At 37.2% G+C, this 22,344-nt stretch overlaps 1 protein-coding gene and 1 long non-coding RNA gene across 2 annotated transcripts in view; one reads left to right on the top strand and one right to left on the bottom strand.

Moving 5' to 3' along the window:
- LOC135219414 (uncharacterized) overlaps positions 1–1,186 on the bottom strand; it is a 19,146-nt gene extending 17,960 nt beyond the window's left edge. The window contains exon 1 of the mRNA XM_064256175.1: positions 1,068–1,186. Within this exon, the coding sequence (XP_064112245.1) occupies positions 1,068–1,089 (22 nt within the window). The 5' untranslated portion in view covers positions 1,090–1,186. The remainder of the gene's footprint in view (positions 1–1,067) is intronic.
- A 6,036-nt stretch (positions 1,187–7,222) lies between these two features.
- Positions 7,223–9,806, top strand: LOC135220221 (uncharacterized). Its single transcript, XR_010315613.1, has 3 exons — positions 7,223–7,442; positions 9,128–9,220; positions 9,366–9,806. It is a non-coding gene; the product is annotated as an uncharacterized LOC135220221 (long non-coding RNA).
- Positions 9,807–22,344: the final 12,538 nt, after the last annotated feature.

Genomic DNA, 22,344 nt, shown 5'->3' with positions numbered 1-22,344 from the left:
CGAATTCGGGCTACCAGATTGATAGTCGTGTACGGAACCCACTCGCCCAGTGAGGAACTTGTAACAATCACAAATCCACTTGTGTAAGTTATTCCCGAGGCGCAGTGAATTGGATATTTAAAAACATTGGTGACTTAATACCTATTAATTTTTTAAAACTGCTACGGATATATGAGAAACATTCATAATTTGATGTGCCACATACCTATCGCTCACCCACTATGGTAGAGGTAAGTTAATGTTGATTTTGAGTACAAAATTCCTAATTTGACTGTATACACACACACACACATATATACACACACACACACACACACACACACACACACACACACATATATATATATATATATATATATATATATATATATATATATATATATATATACCAGGGAATAGTTTAATTCCCATCCGTCCTGGGTAACCAACAGAGACTTATTGCTACACCTATACATATGCTTTGTATATAAACTGTAGCAAAGGCATCCTATGTCCATATTTTACCAGCGATCAGGAGCACAGAAGGAAGTGCTCGAATATATGGTTGCGACGTTCAAATAGTGTTTTATGGGCCTTTTATCTTCGTAGTATACTGTTCTATTACAGTAAAAGACTTTCATATATATAAATATCCATGTGTGTATGCATTTATGCAAATCCGGACTTTGCTTTTATGAATGAGATCCAATGCAATGCACACAAATCGTTAATCTGTCTCTCGCGTGACCATGATTGTTCGATACCAGACGCCCTTTTTTTTTTTTTTCTTTTTCGTCGTGAGCCTAGGCAACGTCTTGTTATGGTGCTGTGTACGCTGCAGTATAGTTAGTTATAATAGGTCTTATTTATTCAGTACTCAGAGCCAAAGGTCAACGAAAAAACAACACCAGTTATGAGAGATACTGGAAATTTAATACAATGAAGTTGCTGCGATAGCAAATCGAACTTACAGACAGGTAGCTACTATCGAGCAGACAGCGTTGCGGGAAACGATACAGAATGTTTACGGTATAAAAAGAAAGATTAATGAATTAATTAAGAAAAGAAAGTTAAAAATTGCCACTCACGTTGAAGTGCGTTCTGTCTCATGGTGGACTGGAAGGACTTAAATCCTTGCAATAACCCAAAGACGCCGCTGGAAGGAAGAACGTATCCTTCCTTCCACACACTGCACCAACCAGCCACACACTCACTATGATGCAGCAGGCCTTCCTCCCCCATTCCCCTCACCCGCCAGTCCCCGCCTCCGACCCCTTCCCCTAGCTCTTCCCTTCCCCTCTTGCACCCTTTCCCCTCCTCCCTCCTTTCCTCCTTCTACATGCAACGAATAGTGACGTAGTATTACAAACGACTGAGCATACAGTAAATCTTTGTAACTGATCTGAATGCTTCCCTCGAAACAAAATTGTTTATTAGGATTTTCATTGACTTTTCGAAGGATGATCAGTTAGCTGTTTGGCTACGACACTGATGCAGTAAGACACACTAGGTAATGAACAGGATGACACAAGAAAAAGGATTATATTAAATTTGATCTTAAAATCTTTCTGCAGCATTACATTAGTAGTACCGAAATATTAAAGTTCGTGATAACTTTGATAAACAATAAGTAAAAAATAAGTTAAAGTGAACGAGAAAATAGCAATACGAACACTAAAAATGGTACTGGAGTCGAGTTTGCTGACGTTTTAGTATCAGATCAATTATACTGACGGCCAGTCTGCTGATTTTCATAGCTCCACACCAACAAGTTCGATTCCTGGTTCCGGGTTCCTGAGCGCTCACCCCACAAACACAGTTACGGGCACACTACGCTATTCGCGTGAGGTGCTGAACTTTTTTTTTTTTCTTTTTTTTTACTAGATACAGTTTTACTCTTTTATATTGTTAAATACATTATTTCAACTGAATCCCCTAGTTATTGTTTACAAATTTAAAAGTCTCTAGCTTCATTTAATAGAACGTTAGACTGTTTATTTTAATCTTTGACCATTACCCATTTCTACAACAAGAGCTACAAAAAAGTTAGAGATGTTTCTACACTAATCACCATCAAATATTGTCAACAAACTTCTACTTTACTTTTAACACTCCCCGTTTTATTTTTCTATTTTTGTTTAGCTGAGGTAGTGCCATGTTATTAGCTTTGACAACCATCGCTTCCCAGGTTAACAAAATTCTACATTTTCAGGGCGAATCTTATATATTCCCCCAGTTTTCTGTTTGGGGATTTCAGGCTCTCTAACGTAATGTCATGTTCTTTTGATTTTCGTAGGGATTCACGACTGAATAAATGTTCAGTGCTGCCCCCTCCACTCAGCAGATATCACAAACCTCGTCCTTGTATTTACCCCGGAAGTTATCCTTCAAGTCCAGCATATTCAGCCTGGCTTTCATCAGCAAGCACGCTTCCTTTTGTGTCCAGTTCTCTGATGTCCTCATTTTCAATGAACCGTAGCTTCTTCGTCTCTTTCCTCTTCACTTCCAAGTTCTCTTCAATATCCTGCTTAATTTTTATCTTTCCCTTTTCAATGCTTTTTTAATGTATTCTCGCATTCCATTTATCTGTCATATTTATTGCGTTTGGTTACTATACCTTTCATCCAGCACAGTCTTTATGGGACTCTTAGTTGATCTTCTATTATCTCTTTCATTCATCGTTTCTCCCCAGAGTCCGAGTTTATTATGTTATATGGGACAGCATAATTTTTATAACACTACTCTGTGGGCTATTGGCCATATGGGGGACTACCCTATAATTCCCCAATATAATATCCTCATTTCCTTGCTTCTGCAAACTGTTGTTGCTGTTGTCCGATGTGCACTTTATCCTTCCCTTATAAAGTAATGTTTCTCAGTTAACGCATTTGGAAAAAGTTTTAAGAATGATAATTTTCATTTCAAACAATAACCCGTTTTACCTTCGAGGAGATAATGGAGAAAGAGAGAGAGAAAAAAGCAGCAAGTTCGGCTACATTCCTTACCAAACTGCTGAATCAGCCTAATTAGTAGTGCGATGCTTCTCCTTACACGTAGGACTTCATCCTTCCCAGACTTACATTGAACCCTTAATCTCTAAGATCATTTAGTTCAAGTACTCTTCTGCCATCCGCAAGACACTCAGTATGCCTAAAATTTCACTTGAACTTTTCTTACCCATTTTGTATTTCTCTTCCTCGTGTTCTCTTCCTTTCTTTGGCGTTGTAAGGCGTGAAAGGAAGAAAGAGGTCTGGTTGGAAGTCTGGAACGACCAGCCTTCAAAGAAGCCAGAAGCTTGTTATTATAGTTCTAGGTTAGGCTGGCCTTGTGCCAGCGCTGGCTCTTGTTTCTGGAGCATCCCACGGTAGGCAAAAGGGCTTAATCTAAAGCCCTGTTTCTGAATGGCGTGAGTACCTGATAGGTATTCCACACTTGTCATGGCTCTCTCTCTCTCTCTCTCTCTCTCTCTCTGCCCTTGCATCTTTGATTGGAAGACAGAATTTTAATTCTTCTTCTGCTACTTAGTCATCAGGCATCTTCATCTTTTTTTGTTTGTTCTTTAAAATTGTATATATGCATCTTTAAAAATTATAATAGAATTGGAATATAGATTTTAGGCTCAAGTCCAAGCACTGGGACCTATGAGTTCATTCAACGCTGGAAAGGGTGAAAACCTCGCAGTTGCACTTTGAAATCATTGTTAGGAGAGGGTGGAAAGTGAGATGGGAGAAAGAAAATATGAATGGAGGTACAGTAAAATGAATGAAAGGGGTTGCAGCTAGGGGCCGAAGGATTGTTGCAAAGAACCTTTAGTAGGCTAATGCCTACAGGGGCACCGTGTGAGGTGCACTGATAGCATTACCCTCCTACGGCAAATAATAATAATAATAATAATGATTATTATTATTATTGGCATTATTATTATTATAATTAATTGTTCCATCAAAATAATCAAGTACAAAATGCTCCAATCGCGTTTTCTGTACAGGGTATAATACCGTATGAAACTCTCAGCTACGCCCCATGAAACTGTCAGTCACGGCCCATGAAGCTCTCAGCCCTGGCCCATGAAAACTTTCAGCCACGGCCTTATGTTGTTGGCACCTATAACTGTGCTAGACGCACGATCATGGCCAACTTTAACCTTAAATAGAATAAAAACTAGTGCGGCTAGGCCTGCAATTTGGTATGCCTCAGTAGTTTTTAAGATCTGAGGGCGGACGGACAGACAAACAGCCACCTCAATAGTTTTCTTTGACAGAAAACTAAAATAGCTTTTCACTGGCTGTCTCATGAATATGGCGCAAAAACAATTAAAGGCTGAGGACTGAAAACTTTCATATATCACTCGATAGTCTTGAATTCTCTTCAGCTCTAAATGTGTCGATATGTAAACCTGCAGAAGGGTACCATTTACAGTGAGTCTCTTGGCGCACTGTAGATAGTACAACTGCAGGTGTTTCGCAGAGTCTTCCTTAGGACTTAGGACCCAGTTGCTTTGATTTATGCCTTTTCCTCTTCATCCAATCCTTCAAGTCTCTTCTTACTTAGCTGGCCAACTTCTTTAGCATTACCTCGGACTGATTTTCACCTAATATCGGAAAACGACCCTTCGGATGAATCCTTTTAGAGCTTATTCGTTCCTTTCAGACTACTAATACTATCACTACTACTTCAGATAATAATAGATAATAATAACTAACTTTTATTGCTTCTTATCCATTGCCATCCTATTTCGCAAATTATTATTAATACCACTCGTATTGATAATAGCACTAATATAATCGCTACCGTAACCTCAAATATAATCGCTACCACAATGAACATTATGTCAGAAAAGAAACAGAATATCCACTGATCCTCATAACCATTCTTTCACATTTCATTCTGAGACGAGGGGAAAAAAATAGTTCGTCAAATTATTTTGTCCATCAAATAATCTCATCCAAATTCTTTCACTCTAATCGTATAACCACTCAATTCTCTCTTGATTAAATTGTCCTTTCGAAACGAATGGGTTTCTCATCATTCCTATTTTCTTCAGTACGTCAGAAAGAATTTTAACGGGCAGTGTGAAGGAGTTTCCACCAAAGAGAGAGAGAGAGAGAGAGAGAGAGAGAGAGAGAGAGAGAGAGGTAAACATACACAGGTCGTCCCCGCCCCTTTTATAAATGCCTCATTTAACTATATAGCTCAACGTGGCCCCAACCCCTTGATAGCTATATGAATTTAATGTTTAAACAGGAAATATAGCCAGACAGTGAGTACTGCCATTTATTCACTGATTTCCCCCCAAATACTTTCATTGCCATTCCTGGATTCCATGGGAAGACAATGCGGACAAATCACCCTCGAACTTGAATTCAATTTCTTTGAACAGAGCGCAACACACAGCCAGCACACAAATAGGAGAGTGAACTGGAATGAAATGTATAACAAAGCATTTTTACTTTTGCCACTACCTACCAGTTTACCGCTTGCTCATCCATCAGCTGTGGGAGGGTGCTGGTATCTGCTCGGTTCAGGAAATGGTGATTGTTTGCTCCCTAAGGGACGGTTGAGCTCGTTCACAGCTCGTTGGACTAGCTGGAGAAGACTTGGGGCCTTGACTCGGGGTTGTTTCCAGTTTGCCTCTTGCTGATCCATCGGCTATGGGTGAGTGTTGGCTTGGCATCTGCTGGGGTCAGGACAGGGTGGGTTTATTATCTCTTGTGGATGCTTGCTCATAATCCCCCCATTCTGCAGATTCTGACCCTCATGCATGCTGGATGCGCTTGACAATGAACCACTGCCGGAAGATGTAGTGTGTGGGGTGGGGGGGGGGGGGGAGTGAGTGAGGACGGCAGCAAAGACTGCAGATAAGCCGACTTTCTTCGGAGACCCTTCGCCGTCATCAGCCTGTAGAGTTGAGTTGAATATAAAAGTTAGGCCAAAGATCAAGCACTGTGACCTATGAGGTTATTCAGCGCTGAAATGGAAATTTGACAGCACAAGGTTTGAGAGGTGTAACAGGAGGAAAACATCGTAGTTGCATATGAATCAAGTGTTAGGAGAGGGTGGAAAGTAAGATGAAGAAAGAGAAAATGAAAGGAGGTACAGTAAAAGGAACGAAAGTGGCTGCAGCTAGGGGCCGAAGGTACGCTGCAAAGAGCCTTTAGTAATGCCTACAGTCCACTGACGGAACTACCTCCCCTACGGGCCTCAGCCTGTAGACTACCACCGGCCCAGATACCCTTTGCAAAACTGGTGTAAGCGGAGGAACAAATACGAGACGAATAAAACGTTTGTTGAGAGGATATAAAGAAAGTGAAGTTTTGTAAAGCAAATCATAACATCAGTTACGTAATTTGTTAACATCCGTTGATATTCTTATGCACACACACACACACACACACACACACACGCACACACATATATATATATATATATATATCTATATATATATATATTATATGCAAATGTGTGGGTGTATATTGAATTTACTGGTCATTTTTACCAGATACACACACACACACACACACACACACACACACACACACACATATTACATATATATATATATTATATATATATATATAGATATATATATATATATATATTACGTAGTTTACTGACCGGCGAATATTAGAAAGCAAAACCCACCGTGAGGTTAAGTAATAACAACAATGTAAAGGGAAGCGGATGCAGTTCAATAAGTTTTAATCGCTGGTTTCATCAAAATCAAACAAGGGCCACTAGAGAACATTGTGTGCTTGTGTGTGTGTGTGTGTGAGAGAGAGAGAGAGAGAGAGAGAGAGAGAGAGAGTCAGTTGTTTTGCTGCAAATGAGTTATCGTTCACGATGGAAAGATTCGGCGTTAAAAAAGAAATTCAGGTGATCATTACGGTTAAGATACAAGACAAAGAGTCTTAAGTTATACATAACAGCGGAAGAAAAATGGAGGAAAAATTGTCCTAGTCATTTTGCATTGACAACTCCAACGACGGTGCCCAACGAAAAGATTTTTATTCAATTGTTTATTATTTTCTTTAACTTTAGGACAGCCACATTCTTGGACATTATGAGAGAGTAGACCAGCTGACAAACTCTGGAATCTTAAGTACAAGTTTTATGGGCGTGTCAGAAATGGAGTAAGTCAGGCCTGAACTCTGCAACGAGTCAAGAGGACTTTATTTTTTAAACTCTTCAATACGTAGTTCCGATCGTTGAGCTTTCAAAACATTTAGTTTCCAACACTAAGGAACTAGTAGGAGTTGTGGACGAGGGGTGGCAACAAAAGACCCACCACTAAACCAGCGGCAGGTTGACTTTGATCTGGAGACTGAAAGTCTCTCTGGTAAGTCATGAGCCGGTCGATTACATTTGTTAATAACAAGGTTGCAGAGCCGACCGTGGCTTTTGTGAACAGGGCCGATGAGAGGAAGGAACGGATCAATTCGGCTGGAGTCATCGCTTTACTGACGGTACGTATCACATGCTGGCTCTGATTTACGGGAAGGGAATAGCTACCCAACATTCTGGAATGCTGGGTTACTCAGAGCGAATCTAGTTAAAGCTTGTAGAACATCAGATTCTGTATATAGAAGCGGAACTATAATTAAATATCAGCATCCAATGAAAGATGTGAGTGAATGTATACGTATACTACGTGTTTAAATTACTATATAAATAAAAGTTCGGTATTATTTTTACAACAGTTCCAACTTATTCTATGATAATTCTAGTATTATTGATGCATTTGGCATAAAAACATAAACTTTCTCTGAACATTTTTTGGGGAAATCCACCGTGTCCGAGAATATTCTCACCATCCCCGAAAATTTTCTTAGTGTTTTTGTTTACTTGACCACTGACACAAGTGCTCTAATGCGAGTTTTTTCCTTAAAATTGCATTGTGGTTTTAATAAGAGTTCGTTTTACTTTAAAATTGCGTTGTGGTTAGTTATGTCCTATGTCTGAGTCACGTGACGTGGGGAAAACTTTACAGTTGTCAGATATTTTCTCTTGGCATTTGGTTCGTCCTCCTGTAATTTTGATTCCGGTTAATTCATAATTTTTATGAATATGAACCGCAATGCATCGATTTTTTTTAAAGGCAACATTTAGTGTTAACCTGTCATGTTTTTGATAAGACATGGAAAAAATAAAATATTGTAATTTTAATGATGACTACGACGATGAGACTAGTCACAACTGTCTTGGTCTGAATAGAGCGATGAATACGTTTTTGTCCATCCAATTAGGGTAAATTTTATATTTTATTTTAAAGTACCAGCAGGAAGCATAGCAAATAACTGGTGGGGTCCTGGGGGGTGGGGGTTGAGCCCCCGGCTAGGCAGCACGGCCTAGTAGCCCTCAGGCCAAGTAACACGGCCTACTAGGTTAGGTTGGGTTGGGTTAGGATGGTGTTCTTCGTAACCAGTTGGCTTATTTTTACAACAGCTCCAACTCCGTTTTTCTTCAAATCATTTATTTGCTTTTAAATGTGTTTTGAATGATGATGGCAATACATTTGGGATATAATTTTTTATTTTTTTATTAAGTAGGTGTATAGTAATAACTAAAAAAAAAATTTTCCACATGTATTACTATCAAAATAATTAAAGACCCATTAAAACACAAGTAAATATATAATTACTTGTAAAAACTTACCAAATGTTCGTATAAATAAATAGTCGTACTAAAATTAACAGCTTCAATTACTTACTTGCATAATTTGTCCTTGATCTGCAAGCAATATGAAAAAGGTAAGAGTTAAAAGTTTAAATCCAAATGTTACCTCTGTTCAGTTTCAAATAAAAAAATTAAAAAACAAATTGTCATTTGATATTTTAAGTGAAAGGCTTTAACTGAATTGCACAAATGTTAAGCTAAAACTCTTCCCCTTGTGAGCAAGGCCTTTTGCTTTTACTGTAAAACTAGTTCATATGGTGATAGCATAGCAGCCATGCGTAAGCTGAATGGCTCTTCCGGTCGTCAATGATCAAGAAATTGTTTGCTAATTTTACAGTACATTGGAAGTATGTCTAGAACGCAGGATAATTATTCAACGTAGTATTGAAGAATACTCGAAGCTAGCTAAGCCTAACCCGCTCTCCCGGAGACGTGCGCGTAATTATCATCATTAAATTTTGCAATCTTTTTGCAGATCTGTTTTATCTCAGTGTTCATAGCCACCGGCTTTTTGCTCTCTCTTAACTTTTCGGAACCTCTATCGACTACTGTTGAAAATGTGATGCCCGTAAGTATAAATAGATAATTTTAAAAGCAATATCTTACTAAAATGCTTTGCTCAGCATTATGTAGTTTGACACAATGAATATGTGAACTCCATTTTATTATTATAACTAAGTATCTAATGAAACTTTTTTTTTCTATCCCAAAAGTTACATAATCCACAAAAGTTTCCGAAACTTTCTATTTATGACTTAAAATCGGAGGTTTTTGTGGAAACTAGCGAGGATAATACAGGAAAAGAAAAAGGACCAACCGAACTGAGACAGGAGTTTCCATCCGACAAAGCTGTTGAGGTCACTACTTTTGTTCCAGCGTTATCGAAGGCAGATTTTCATCGACGTAATGTAGTGAGAATAACTTTCCCTGCCTATAAACCCCGTAAGGACGACACTAAAATGTTCGACACGACTGTCCGAATTGCACGAAAGAAACTTCTCCCTGTAGGTCGTCGTGAATGATCTTAGTTGAAGAAAGTAGTTCAAATAAGTGTCTCTTGTTATTTACATAACTTCATAAGTATATTGTACACACTACTGTGTTGACACGTTTTGTAATGTTATTGAAGGGAGGGAATAAAGTTGTTAAAGATCTTTTGAGAATTATTATACCTTCTTCACTCACTAAAATTTCATTTGCTCCTTTTCCAGTTCCAACGTTGGAACATACAAAAGATACTGTTTTCGTACCTCAACAAAAACTGTCCATTTATTGTTTAATAATGCCAAATATATTTAGTTATAAAAACTTTGGCAAACTTACCTCTTGAATGTTATCAGTAAGAGGTATACCGTTGAGCTACTAAGAGAAACCAAGAGCTTTTTAAATTTATTTTGTATTTTGTGAACATTTATATTATACAATTACAATTATTCACTTGAGTTCCTATACAATAAAAATTCGTTAGTGTTTCGTAAGTGAAGTACTGGGTGGTTCATTAATGAATATCTTAAAACGTTTAATCTATTAAAAATCTGATTTTTCAAAGGAATGCAGACTATTTGTTAATGGAAACAGAATGGCATAATCCTTGAAAAGTCTGATTCTCAATGGGGAAAGTTTAGAATAACATTCTTAGGGGCTGTGATACCATCTGTAATATTAAACCTGACGATCAGCTAAAAATTAACCCCACTACTGAGTTGCACAATGTTCGTCACCATTGTTAATCTGGCTAGGTATATTATTGAAGTTTGATCTTGATGAATTGTCTTGGCTTGACTAAAGTTTCATAGGCTTAAGCCCCTTACACACGAAGGGTAAATGCACGGCGGGCAGACACTGTTACCAATTTTGTGAGTGGATGGCGATCACGAGTGTGGTCCAAGTCAAAGGCTTGCCTGCCTGTAACTACTGCCTCCCTTGGATTGTTTGGTCTGGTAACACTGTTGAAAAGCGAGAGAATTACGGGCAAATCAGAGTGCCCGTCGTGTCTTTGCCCCTCGTGTGGAAGGGGCTTTAGGGATTCTGGTTTGTAGACGCCTGAGACTCGCTTAGCGCATCGCCTCTGTCTGGAAAATCGAATCCAGGTAAAAAAAAAAACCACTAACATTTTAATTTTTGCGGCGTATTTCGTACAAGCCCGTTAGAGATAACCGTCAAAACATAATAAGACTGTAAATATCGCCCAAAAACAAAACAAAAAAATATTAGTCCTAGATGGCCCCGATAACCCTTAGAGGGTCACTATCTAAGAAAGAGATAAATTTGTTCAGTTTTTATTTAACTGCTTTCATTGCCACCATAAATAATGGGTTTTTTCCATTCCATACACACCAATAAGGATCAGCACCATAGTTAAGAAGAACGGGTGTTAGCTGAACTCGCTTGTGACGACTGGAACCATATATACATTAAATAATCCTCCTTTTATTATTCCTGAAACAGAATCTCCTAACCAAAGGGGATGCCCTTGACTTGAATATATTTAGTTCTGCCAAAGAGGACCAGTTCGCGCCTTCACCAGGCCGATGAAAAATCACTGCTTCTGTGACTGTGACTGATTGCCGCGGTGTGGGTCTGTGGTGGGAGGTTGAAACCAACATTCTTTGGAAGCTTGAACTTCAAGTCAATTCTAAAGCGAACTCTGTTTACTCGCAATTCTAAAACTAAAAAGGGTTACAATGAGATCGCCAAATTAAAGGACCAGGAGTACAAACCCCATCCTAACGCAATCCTTTGAGCAATTTTAACACATTCACAGTCTGTATAGCAAGAGAAAAGGCCACTAACTATTGTTATACTAGGAAATACGCAACAATCCTGCTCATCTATCGCCTCACTTACCAGTTACATACAAGTAATATTATTAAAACTAAATCATTGTATATTTTCTCTAAATAAAAGATAAAAAAAAAAGTCCAGCACTCACTCAAGCCTGTTGGAGTAACCAACGAATGAATTATTAAAAAATTTATAGGGACAGGCGATAACCACTTAAATAAAAATTTAAATGCCTCTGAAATAATTATTTGCTGCCTGCTTTGCGTGTTTTTAAACTAATTAGAACATTTGCATTGTAATTATGTTTCAATTCAACACAATATAATCCTAAATTATATATTTTCTTGACTGTATCTCGTGTAAATTAAATTTTGCCTCTAACTTAATAATCGGTCATGTCGCCTTTGTTAGGGGTCAGCCCAACACGATCTCCAGATCTACGTTAGGTTTTTAAAACCGATCATTCCTGTCATCAGAGGGATAAAAAAAAATCTGTCATTCGTCGAATAGGAATTTTAAGCCTGCATAAACCAAGTAAAACCGAAAACGCGTGATTATACTAAAATCTTCACCTTGGAACGAAAAAAAAAAAAACATTGTTTCAGTTACTTCATTTCTCGCATTAATTCCACCATCTTACTTCTGTTAGGCAATTAACTTCCGTTCCTTTGATTTCTTCATAGGACGACAGTCTTTGTCTTTCAAGGAGTATTACAGTCTACTCCCACCATATGACATTTTGGGTTAAATGTATACAAATGTTTGCAGATCCGTATATACGTTAAGCTCTTCTTCATACACGTAAATACTATCACACGTCCAAAGTCAGATTATTTATTAAACTGAATAGTAGATTGAACACAGCGCCTTCAAGTTATAGTTCTAGTTGTCTGGGTAACAGAATTCAGAGCGCTTCGAATCCTCACAGGATATTCAGTCTTTACGCAACGTTGCTTTCCCCTACGGTATTGCCTGCTGCAGCTAACCAAGAGCCTGTGCGTAAGTAAATTAGTTTAATGTTTTAGAATATACTGACAAAATTTAAAGTGGCAAAACCTATCCTATTAAAGTGAAAACAGAAAGATCAGTTAGACCCAGAAGCTGTTCTATATCGTATGAGTAAACTTGCCCATGTATTACTATTATTGTTCCTTTAAAATACCATAGATAAAAGAGGGTGTCATCCTTTAAAATATACTTAATGGTGAACCAATCTTTCACTGAAACAACCGCATCTAACAGGATTAGTCCTACATGACTGTGAAAGGTGCCTTGCAGTGCAAACACCGTCTGCCAACTTTCGTCTCTAGTATACCTACAGTCTTAAGGGAAACTGCACAACCCCAAGAAATGAAAAATTGTGGAAGTTAGGGAACTCAGAATTAAGAAAGGGGTTCCAGAAGCAAGCTTCAGAGATAGAGGAAAAGTGGATGAAGGTAGGAGTCATTGAACATGCACCATGCAATCTGAACTATATTTCCTAACCAACACGAAACTTTGCTTGAAGTACCAAGCACACTTGGTACTTTTAGAGAAGAGTCATTATTGAGAATCTCTGAGTCGATAGGAATATTTTTAAGGAAACCAGGTCTTAACCTTGACAATTCATCTTATCCCTTGCTTTTAATATAAATCATTCACTAATTCATTTGTAGTGTAAACTTTTCATCTCTCTCTTTCCTACTATTCTGCTTTTAGTATACGGTTGTAATTTATTTTAAAGATCTTATCTATTTTATTTTTTAGTATGCTGTTGCAATTTATTTTAAAGGTTTTAACCATTATCTAATTGTTGCTACTTTTACTCAGCTTTGTCAGCCAATAATTACATAATCTTGTAACTTTCACAAATTAAACAAACTTTTGAGGCTAAAAATTAAAACTAAACTGATATTTAAAACACTAAATACCTATACTACACTTCAAATAAGTTTTGAAATTTTCAAAGATCGAAAATTAAGTTAACTTTTGACATTTTTGACATTATTATTATTATAATTGAAATGTCATGATAGTTAATGAAATGAATGTAGGAAATAGAGAACGTTGGTCTTTTAAGGACGTTGAGATTGTTGATTAAATTATTTCCTATTAATGTATCTAAGAGGGCTAGTTCCCGTACTTTTCCTATTCAGTTTTGAACGTATTGCTAGAAGTGAATTCAGTCTGGTGCAAAGAGATATTAAAATATTCTCACGTGAAAACTGTCATCCATGAGCCTCACCAAAACCACTTTGGGATTGAGTCATTCAAGTACTTACATGCAAACATTGGCATCAAGAGGCGATGGGAGACTGCCTATCCCGCATTCAGATCTTCGTAGAACTTTTTTTTTTTTTAATGTCCAGAGGAAAAAGGTCTTCGTAAGTTCATTATGAAATTCAGGATGCCATTTATAGGAACCTTTCTGTATAATGAATGATACCACGTCCCGTCTTATGAGCGTTATGGCGTTCACTATAATATATAATTTATTGAATTTCTGAACTAAGACCTCTGGGTGTTTTATAAACGGCCTAGGATATGTGACAGCAAACCTGCTCATTTTTGATAGGGTAAAAATGAACGAGACTTACTTTCACAGAAGTGGGAGTCAGAGAATATTCGCCTTCCTTAAGAGTTATGGCGAGTTCGTTGAAATATGACAGGGAATGGTTACGAATCCAGAAAAAAAAAAAATCTCATTAATCTTCCTTAGAGTGTCCCCAACGGTTTTAACCCTGTATGTATTCACCTTTGCGGCGTGTTTTAGTACAAGCCCGTCGGGGATGCCCGTAAAAACAAAAACAAAAGACTACAAATATTGTTCACATAATGACCCCCAAGAAATATTATGAATTTTTTACCTCTGAATTTATTACCGGTCACCATAAATTAGTGATTTTTTTTTCCTAGCCAAAATTGTGACTTTTTGTCAGTGACTTTATTACCTGTGACATTTTTTTTCTTTTTTACCTGGATTCGATTACTTAAGTGAGATAAAACTTGAGGAAAAGGGCTTGTTAGAAACTAGGTCTTTACAGGATTCAAATCAAATCACCGATGCGAATGGTGGGGTTGCTGATCACTTTCATTTTCTAATCATTGCACGTGGTCACCCTTTATTGGCAATGGTGCTGTTAATAGCAATGCCATTACATGAAGCGGTAGAAACGACGCAGAGGCAAACACACATCGCAAGAATACGACCGGTAGCGTCGGCAGCAAGAAGGACGATGTGGTTGATACATTAGAAGGCGGAGAATATGTTTTCAGAAGTCGGTCTCCTAAGGTAAAAATGATACGCCTGTTATTCAAGAAACCTGTCCACTTCATTCTAAAATGTGGTCCTGAAGTTCCAAATGCTTCTTATGATAATTGTGATACAGTTATGGTGTGGTTGGGGCGGCCAGGGGTTGGGGGGGGGGGGGGGGATGGTTACGTACTCTAGAGCTATCAGGTGCTGACATGCTTTCATTTTCTGAATCTTCTTGAGCCTAATTGTCTAGATTGTTTTGGATATTTGTTTGTGTGTCTGTTTCTTTAACTGAAAGCAAATCTGACGAGAAGTGAATCTGGATAAAAGGATGAAGTGCTCGATGACGGACCTCTACTTTATCTTTATAGTTCGTTATAATGAAATAGAATGGGACATTATACGATATACTAATCCAGAAATGGAGCTAAAACTTAGCCCTAGTAATTTCCTATAGCTTGGGTTCCTAATTATTGTTATAATTTTCTATTGAGAAGTTTGTATATTTCATTCCTCTCAGCCATGAAGGGCGAATCGCAAGCACCAGTTATCAGTGTCAGTTATCAGCTGTCTTTTATCTTCTAGTCTTGGACGTTAATTTCAGAACGAAAGAATTATCTAGAATATTGCTTTTACTCTCCTAAGCATGACCTGACTGTGCTTTGTATATGACATGACGAACTCATACTTGAGATTCTTTCCCATCAGCAGTTTTTTCTTAAAAGAATGCAACAATTCTTTGTGACCACCCAATTTAAATATCACCAATGCTTCGAAAGTCACTGGCTATGTTGCAAAAACACAAGTGCTCAGAAAAGGAGATGATATAAAGGTACACTTCATGAATATGGCACAAATATTATAGGTAAGCTGAAGATGACAATCCTATGGTCTGATTGAGGAGAATAAGGTATCTGCAGATCCAGGCGTCTTTAACTAACTTGACCTCCTTTCCGAATTATGTTCCTGCGTCAAGCCTATTGACTGTTGCCAAGTCAGAAATATGCCATTACTAAATAAAGTACGGGCTACTGTTTCTGCTGCTTTTCTAAAAATTGAAAAAAAGGGGGGAGGCTATTCAACTTACAGAGATGTCCTAAAGACACTTAATCACCTTACCTTAAGGATATATGATTGTAACAAGCAACACTGGATTGATGTACTAAAGTATGTCGAAGCTGTAAGTTCACATGGATGCCCATTGCTTCGGGTAGGATTTGTTTCTGGCACCCTTTACGTTTCCTTCAAGCAGAGTGATGGCTGCTCTCATGATTTTCTTTGAAGTGGTTCTTAGCGCTGCCAGAGCATAAATAACCTTATACATAAAGCTACGCGCTTTGTGGAAACATTATTTTGATTCATCCTAAATCAGAGTTGCAGCCATTATTTTTCACGTCAGATCATTCATTCTATATTGATGACCTCTCGGTTACCCACGTCATTCTCTGTTGTTGATTATGCTTTAGGATCCCTCCACATTTTGAGGAGTCCAGTGTGCTGTTAGCTACACAAATCAAACGGCTCTGTCCTTACTTATAAATACATATAAAATTTGTATAAACCATTTTAATATCACATTTTGTTCTTGCTTTGTCAGCACCGAATTGCAATTTATCCTCAGCATCTGATATTGGCCTGGAAAGACAATTGTAAATCTATCTTTTAAACAAAGTATATATTTTTGGTAGAATTTGGGCTCTTACAAAGTTTCATTTTACTTAACGTGAGTTCAACAACACCCGAAGTTCTAGTTTTAGTTATCCAACTTAACTATTGAAAAGTGTCTGGCATTCTATTTAAAAGCTCATTTCTAGCTGTGTAAGTAGGACGACCTACCTTAACAAATAGGTTGAAAACTTTTCACATTTGAATTGTGACCTCGTACACAAAGTTCCAGGGAATAATTATTTTCAGAAGTTTCGAAATGGGGTATCTTAGGGTGGGTGCTGTCTGCTTGTTCAGTCTGGTTCACAAGCTTACCTGTGATTCGCAGACGTCATGCAAGATTGGTAGGTAATGTACCTAACATGGTGCCTTACTGATCTCTAGAGGAGAATTATACTTAAAAAAAGCGACGGGGAGAGCGTTACAAGCATTTTGCCAGGTATCAGATCTTGGAGATTTTTTTAACAGAGTAGATATGAGTCGAGGTGAGTATGCTGTTTGTACTTAGTATGATTTTAACATTTTGATCTGCCTACGGACATCAGAGGAATGAAAAATTTATTTCTTAAGGCTATTTTTAGAGGATATATGGTCTCGTGTTAAAAGTTCTACTGCACACTACCTGGCACATTAAAGATGAGGAGAGTTTAAGTTACGTATGCCCCAAGAAGCAAGCTTTTGTTGTTGCGTTATTTCATTGCAGTTAATGAGCCAATCTTGCCTGATTCATCACAAGTGACCTGAGATTTCACTTCAATGCTAACAGAAGTGACCACTTAGGGCTCTTTATGCATGATTAAGGCCCAATTTATAGCTTACAAAACTTCTATTATGATTTCGGACTAGAACACCAGTTTATATAACAATGGAAAACATTCACATTTCAATCCTTTTGTTGGCCTGATCCAAGAAAATGCTCTGAGAATGTGCAATTGTAGTTATATAAGGCTAGGAATTTCATATGGGACAATTTATGTATGGACACCAGTTACTGTTTATACTGAACATTCACTTTACGAAATACTATTTGAGTTAATCAAGTCCACTTTGCTTTTGTTCTTTGGTGATACTGATTTAGACTGATACTATCAGTTTCCACCTTAGGTGTATTATTCCAAGATTGGGTGAATTTAATACCAAACAATATCTGTCCCTTATTGTTTGTGAAAATATACATACATTCATTATACGATGAAATATCAATTTTTCGTGGGTTTTACTCAGTTTTCCAGCATTCAAGCGCCGATCATCAGCCCACTTGGGGAGAAAGGCTAATTTACAGATGATGCGCTCCCCGAGTCCAACCAGAACTTCGGAATGAAGACCAGCATTGCAACAAAGCAATATAGCACTTGCTAAACTACGAGAGTAGGATAATAAAGCACAATATGGTGATAATGTATGATGTTGTATCTACATAATACAATACATCTTAGTCACAAAGTGAGGATCACAGTACAACAACATAACTTCAAATAAGAATCCAAAAGCAGAATTACGATAAAAATGGTGATGAACATTTTCATAACTGGCGGGACGTCACGTCCCACTTTATCACTGATAAAGGACTTCAGCAAGATCTGAAGTCATCTCGAGAGCAGAATGAGCCTAATGCAAGTTCCTTCTAAGATCCAAATGAAACTCGAACTTGGAATTTGATTAATCTATTCAGCTTCAGCCCCCTTCCCCCTCCCCCTCCTCGCCACATTCCCTCCCCCTCCCGCTCCTCACTCGTAGTTGATAACGATAATGATGATGATGATGACGACGCGGGAACGAACGTCCAATTGAGAGACGACTGATGCGATCGTCGTCGTTGTGGTCATCACCATCATCATTACCAGAGAGCAAGTGCGTTTTGATATTTGGCGACGAATAACATCGATGGAGAAGTCGAGATTTGTTAGTGTTTGTAATCGAGCAAGAATGTCATTCATGAAGGGAAACGCTACCTGAGGTAAGGTTCTCCACTTTGGTTACGGCTTTCTCGTCAGACAGATGCACCGGCGTTTCAGAAGAAGCGGATTTCATTCGCGAGATGAGTCACGCACTTTCGAAATTTTTCCCGAATTGCCATTGGCCAGATCAGCATGGATAGTAAAAAGAGTGTTGATTGAAGGCACTAGCACGCGAGGCGTGCAAAGGCGTATATGCAGTGAATAAGGCGTTTGCACGAGTGCGAAAAACCACGAAACGAGAACCATGACAGCTCTTCATCTTCTTCTACTTCTTCTTCTGGTTCCTGATTAGGTAACCGATTCAGAAAGTTGGATCCGCGGACTGAAGTCTCAACCTTACGTCAAGTAGGTTTGTTCAAAGTTTGATGGCATTCATTGCGCTCCCTGTCGCTTCTTTTGCAGCTGCTGTAGGACGGGGCACTGACGCTGTCCGAACTCCCTGAACGCATTCCCTGTCAGTGTGTGTGTGTGTGTGTGTGTGTGTGTGTGTGTGTACGCCTTCAAAATTACATGTAGTATTATGGATGTAAACGATAAATAATTGAATAACTGGCACTGAGAAACGATAGAGAAATTAATTAGAATTTAATTTCCTCGGAATAAGTCTACCCATGTGCACGCACACATACATGCTTACTCTGAAGCAATGTCAATATATATATATATATTATATATATATATATATATATATATATATATATATATATATAAATATATATATAATATATATATATAAGTAACTATAATATATATACTATATATATATATATAGTATTATTTATATATATAATTATATAGTATATATATATATATATATATATATAGATAGTATTATATATATATACATGTATATATATATAATCATATATTATATATTATAGATAGATAATATTGGTTATAATATAATAATAATATATTATATTATATATATATGTTAATCTATAGATATACATATATATATATATACGTATATATATATATATATATAATATATATATACATATGTATATATGCATTTGCTCGCGTAGATGTGCGCGTGTAATGTTGTACACATGCTTATGCACCCACATTTTAAAAGACAATACAACCTTACACAAAGGCGAAAGTCACTTTTTCTTCGTGACCCGTAATCCCAGCGGATTTTATCCAGATTAAGTGTCTTCTTCCTCTGTTGTACTGTTTGAAAGCGTATTACACGCATCAGATTAACGGTCCTATTGCATTCATATGACTGAATTGTCTTTTTAGAATCTGTGCCCACGCGCTCAGAATTGAGAACGCAATTCAACTCATTCTAAATCAATCTTCATGTAGTGGACGAGTTTCTTAAAAAAAAAAAGAAGAAGAACAATAGTGACTTTGAAAGCGGGGTTTATGTAGTACTATATGAACCATGACTTCCATTCGCATCATGTTTGTCTCGAATAAGCTTTACTCAGAAGATAATGGTCATTACAACGGTAACAATACTACGACTAAATTGGCTTGCCAACACATCACGGATCGCTTAATCGATAAATATTATATTCGGTGTTTCCTTCCTTCCTGCAATCACTCCGTACAAGCTTTCGTGGGTTGCTTCCCATTGGTTCCTACCTACGCTCCTCCTCACTCCCCTCTTCTGATGGTCATTTTGCTTCGCGTAAATTTTGATCTCTTGTTCTTCAGTGACTCTTACTGGACCGACCGGCGCGAAGGGAGGCCCGCGTGAATGGCTTCAGGCGGGAATCTTCCTTCCAAGAAGATAGCCCGAAAGACGGGACAACTTCCTTCGAGTAGCTGCTAACTACTTCTTCTTCTTCTTCTTATCGTGCTTCTCTGCTGCCCTAAAAGTGATCATTATCCTAAAACACCTTTCCGAATAGGAGGCGACAGTCTAACACAAACGCTTCTGCTAAAAGCAGCATCTTCACGACGTGGATATGGCAAAGAGATTTGGCGCTTGGCTTAGTAAGCAGCGGCAGTGATTCTGGACTCTAAGTGCAGTTGAAAAAGATCAGGTTATCCAGTACAAGGGTGGAACTGTCATACTCTAGCCAGTTTTTTTTATATTCCTCAGGTCATTCCCAAGTCTCATGCGTTAATACATCAAGTAAGAAATGTCACAAGTTAAATGCATGTTTGCGTCAGAATGCCTTCCACGAAATGCAATGAGTTATATGCAAGATATGTCAGCATGTCTTCTTGAAATGCAAAGGTTAAATGCATGTCTGTGTCACGATGTCTCCCACGATATGTAATGAGTTGAATGTGAACATTAGTTACTATACATTCATACACGTCCGTATTTGCACGCTCATGTGCTGGTGTTCTTGTGTATATGTGTATGTCCTTTTAGGTAAATTTTCTTGTGATGTGTTCATGTGCATCTCTCTCTCTCTCTCTCTCTCTCGCTCTCTCTCTCTCTCTCTCTCTCACTGTATGCAGGTACGCTGTCATGTGTATCTTATACTCAGTAGCTTAGGAATGACCTAAAGAGAGAGAATGAATTCAAGCACCAATAGCATAATAATAATAATAATAATAATAATAATAATAATAATAATAATAATAATAATAATAATAATAATAATAATAATAATAATAATAATGAAAAAAGAAATCCTACGATAATAAAAACAATTACAGTAGTAAGGAGAATATAATAATAATAATAATAATAATAATAATAATAATAATAATAATAATAATAATAATAATAAAATCGACAACATTAATAAATGCATCAATATTAGAAAAATAGTAATAACAATGCTAATGATAATAAAAGCAATGACTAATTAACTGCAACAATGATAGTAACACCTGGGCTAAGTCAAAGAAACGAACTCTGAGACTAAACGCTATAAGACAATAATGAGCTTAATATTTACGCCGTACTCAGCAGAAACTGAAACGTTTATCATATAGTATTTAAGATTCCATAACTAGCTGTAAAGATAAAAACCTACTTCCTAAATTGTAATAATACTGGACTACTTCACGTCCATTGGTTTCTACAAATACTGCGTCATATGTACACATGCATAACACTTAATTAATTAACATGTCAAATGATTATTGTTGCTTCCTTAAAACGAAGCCAATAGTAGGGCGTTCATCACCATCTTCATCACAGGATCATTATAGCAAAGGACGAGAGGAATTCCTTTTTCATCTTATGTACAAGAAGTGGCGTTTTTTGTAGCGGAGACCAAAATGAAAAAAGAGGAGAGAGAGAGAGCGCAGCTGTTGCGTTGTCCGTCGTCCCTCGAATTAGCGATAAGTATTATGAAGTCACATCGAGAATCAACGAAGAAAATGACACACTTCTAAGCGACTTGGTTTTTATTATTATTATTTTTTTGGTTTTGTTTTGTTTTGTTTATTTATTCATCAGTGAGGATTGATTATTATTATTATTATTAGAATATGCCTCCTGCGGATGGATCGTCGGGTCACGTCGGATCGATCCCGTGTGGCTGGTCGTAATCAGTGTCACCTTGTTTATCAATAAAGCTAACCTACAAAATAGTCTTTTCATCACTACGATTAAAAGAAGGAAAATACTGATATTGTTTAGATATAATGACTCTTATAAATGCTATTTATGTATCAATAATATAAAGATAAATATTATCAGCATTATAACAGTAATAATAATGATTTCATCATAGCGCCCTTATTATTACCATTAGTAATGTCACTATTAAGAAATATTCCTGTACTAATTATTATTATTTCTTTTATCATTATTATTATTATTATTATTATTATTATTAGTATTATCATTAATATTATTATTATCATTATCATTATCATCGAATCTCTTGCTTCTCTTATTCTAATTATTTACAAGCCTTTATCATCTCTTGATAGCACTGCTTTATTTTTTTGCTTTGCTTTTAATCACCTTCGTGAAATGGCAACAACAACTAAAACCATAATAATAATAACAACAACAGCAACACCTGCAACAAAGGAAAAAGCAAAAACAACAGCAGCAGCAACAACAACAACAACTACAACGACAACAACAACAACAAAAATGATAAATCAGTTTTAATAACT

Source organism: Macrobrachium nipponense, chromosome 1 (genome assembly GCF_015104395.2).
Source record: "Macrobrachium nipponense isolate FS-2020 chromosome 1, ASM1510439v2, whole genome shotgun sequence".
Lineage (NCBI taxonomy): Eukaryota > Metazoa > Arthropoda > Malacostraca > Decapoda > Palaemonidae > Macrobrachium > Macrobrachium nipponense.
This window is presented reverse-complemented; position numbering and strand designations above follow the sequence as displayed.